Source organism: Etheostoma spectabile, unplaced genomic scaffold (assembly GCF_008692095.1).
Source record: "Etheostoma spectabile isolate EspeVRDwgs_2016 unplaced genomic scaffold, UIUC_Espe_1.0 scaffold00016159, whole genome shotgun sequence".
In the NCBI taxonomy this organism is placed as follows: Eukaryota; Metazoa; Chordata; class Actinopteri; order Perciformes; family Percidae; genus Etheostoma; species Etheostoma spectabile.
Genome location: NW_022604081.1, coordinates 12,501 through 15,706, shown reverse-complemented (window position 1 = coordinate 15,706; position 3,206 = coordinate 12,501). Strand labels below are relative to the sequence as shown.

Genomic DNA, 3,206 nt, shown 5'->3' with positions numbered 1-3,206 from the left:
GTGCTGTGGTGCGTTCAGGGCCAGTTTGGACTTGTGTGTGTATTTTTACTGTACTGTGGTGTGTTCAACCCCAGTTTGGCCTGGTGTGTGTTTATACCGTGCTGTGGTGCGTTCAGGGCCGGTCGGGCCTGGTGCTGTGTGTTTATACCGTGCGGTGGTGCGTTCAAGCCCAGTTTGGCCTGGTGTGTGTGTTTATACCGTGCTGTGGTGCATTCAGGGCCGGTCGGGCCTGGTGTGTGTTTATACCATGCTGTGGTGCGTTCAGGGCCGGTCGGGCCTGGTGTTTGTTTATACCGTGCTGTGGTGCGTTCAGGGCCGGTCGGGCCTGCTGTGTGTTTATACCGTGCTGGGGTGCGTTCAAGCCCAGTTTGGCCTGGTGTGTGTTTACACCTTGTTGTGGTGCGTTCAGGGCCGGTCGGGCCTGGTGCTGTGTGTGTATACCGTGCTGTGGTGCGTTCAGGGCCGGTCGGGCCTGGTGCTGGGGCAGGATCTCCATGCGGACGGTCTGACAGGAGGCAGAGAGCAGCTGAGTGGCTTCAGCCAGGGAACAAAACTCCATCGACTTCCCATCAACAGACAGAATGTGATCTCCTGCGTGAAGAGCACCACACCTGCACACACACACACACACACACACACACACACACGCACACACACCACACACACACACACGCACACACACACACACACACACACACATTCATTGTTCTGTGTGTGAACTGTTCAAGGGAATAAAGACAATAAAGCTAAACCTTAAATCTTACAAAAGGGTATAACATACTATTAGATATTATTTTAAACTAACCTAAAAAACTCATAACTAAAAAATTTGTCTCATGTGTTTGAAAGAATTCAGGAACAAGGGATCAAAATTGCGATTATTTTTGGTCGATATTGAACTCAACATTGAAATAATCGCTCATTGACTTTTGGAAAGATGTTGCATTTACTGAACCTAACCCTCATGTTGTCCCCATGTTGCCCTCATGTTGTCCTCATGTTGTCCTCATGTTGCCCTCATGTTGTCCTCATGTTGCCCTCATGTTGCCCTCATGTTGCCCTCATGTTGTCCCCATGTTGTCCTCATGTTGTCCTCATGTTGCCCTCATGTTGTCCCCATTTTGCCCTCATGTTGTCCTCATGTTGCCCTCATGTTGTCCTCATGTTGTCCCCATGTTGTCCTCATGTTGTCCCCATGTTGCCCTCATGTTGTCCTGATGTTGTCCCCATGTTGTCCCCATGTTGTCCTCATGTTGTCCTCATGTTGTCCCCAATTTGTCCCCATGTTGTCCTCATGTTGTCCCCATGTTGTCCCCATGTTGTCCTCATGTAGCCCCCATGTTGCCCTCATGTTGTCCTCATGTTGTCCCCATGTTGTCCTCATGTTGTCCTCATGTTGTCCCCATGTTGTCCCCATGTTGTCCCCATGTTGTCTTCATGTTGTCCCCATGTTGTCCTCATGTTGTCCTCATGTTGCCCTCATGTTGTCCCCATTTTGCCCTCATGTTGTCCTCATGTTGTCCTCATGTTGCCCTCATGTTGTCCCCATTTTGCCCTCATGTTGTCCTCATGTTGCCCTCATGTTGTCCTCATGTTGTCCCCATGTTGTCCTCATGTTGTCCCCATGTTGCCCTCATGTTGTCCTCATGTTGTCCCCATGTTGTCCCCATGTTGTCCTCATATTGTCCTCATGTTGTCCCCAATTTGTCCCCATGTTGTCCTCATGTTGTCCCCATGTTGTCCCCATGTTGTCCTCATGTAGCCCCCATGTTGCCCTCATGTTGTCCTCATGTTGTCCCCATGTTGTCCTCATGTTGCCATCATGTTGTCCTCATGTTGTCCCCATGTTGTCCCCATGTTGTCTTCATGTTGTCCCCATGTTGTCCTCATGTTGTCCCCATGTTGTCCCCATGTTGTCCTCATGTTGTCCCCATGTTGTCCCCATGTTGTCCCCATGTTGTCCTATATTAATGTTTTTTTAATTCCCCAAAATAACATGATTGATTCCAACGCTCTTTGCCAAGTACAAATCTCTACTTTCATTAATTTGGGTCTTATTATATTTATAGCATTGTAAAACAAAGTGAAGTGTTGTTGAATAGTGTTGAGTAAAAGTTGACATATTCCAGTCTGTGATTATCATCACATCCATCCTTTAATTTTAGTCTCAATAATTCCTAATTTCTGCTTTTCTAACTCAAACATTAGGTATAATTTCCTATAAATGAGGTTTATTGACCATAAATTCCAAAAATAACTGTAAAACTAAAGTTAATAAGTTAGTGTTACGCAGTGTTAAACATTGAAAAAAGGGACAAACATTGAAAAAAAAGTGTCAAAAGTGTTGAAAAAAGGGATAAAAACGTAAGAAAAAGTTAAAAAAACATCGATAAAAAGCCTCAACAAAAAGTGGTGATTTTCAATTTTGACGGAAAGACAACACGAGGATTAAAAAACAACAACAGGGAAAACACCTCAAAATTGGGAAATTTTCCCGTTAAACTCAAGACGAAATAGAAGCAGGAAGTGGGTTTTTGGGGTCCGTACCTGTCCGCTATGCTGGCGGGTTTCACCTTGTCGATGACGATCACCTGCTTGCTGCAGAACATGGAGGTGGACAGGGCCACGCCCAGGCTGGAGCCTGTCGCCTTGGCAACCTCCACCAGCAACGGCCCCGACGCCGTGGCAACGGAATCTGACAGAGAGAAAAAAAGAAAAAAAAACGTTATCTGGCGTTCCACAGGGCTCCGTTGTAGGCCCTGTTATATTTACTGTCTACATGGTTATTAAGGATGCGTATTTAGATGGATGGATGGATGGATGGATGGATAGATAGATAGATGGATAGATGGATAGATAGATAGATAGATAGATAGATAGATAGATAGATAGATAGAGATAGATAGATAGATAGATAGATAGATAGATAGATAGATAGATAGATAGATATGGATGGATGGATGGATGGATGGATTGGATGGATGGGATGGATGGATGGATGGATGGATGGATGGATGGATGGATAGATAGATAGATAGATAGATAGATAGTAGATGATAGATGGATGGATGGATGGATGGATGGATGGATGGATGGATGGATAGGTAGGTAGTAGGTAGTTGGATGGATGGATGGATGGATGGATGGATGGATGGGTAGGTAGGTAGGTAGGTAGATAGATAGATAGATAGATAGATAGATAGATA

The 3,206-nt window shown here is 45.3% G+C and overlaps 1 protein-coding gene across 1 annotated transcript in view; it reads right to left on the bottom strand.

Moving 5' to 3' along the window:
* Nucleotides 1-57: 57 nt before the first annotated feature.
* LOC116679499 (glutamate receptor-interacting protein 1) overlaps nucleotides 58-3,206 on the bottom strand; it is an 8,100-nt gene continuing 4,951 nt past the window's right edge. The window contains exons 6-7 of the mRNA XM_032509157.1: nucleotides 2,548-2,695; nucleotides 58-611 (exon numbers count right to left, since the gene is read on the bottom strand). Of these exons, the coding sequence (XP_032365048.1) occupies nucleotides 164-611; nucleotides 2,548-2,695 (596 nt within the window). The 3' untranslated portion in view covers nucleotides 58-163. The remainder of the gene's footprint in view (nucleotides 612-2,547; nucleotides 2,696-3,206) is intronic.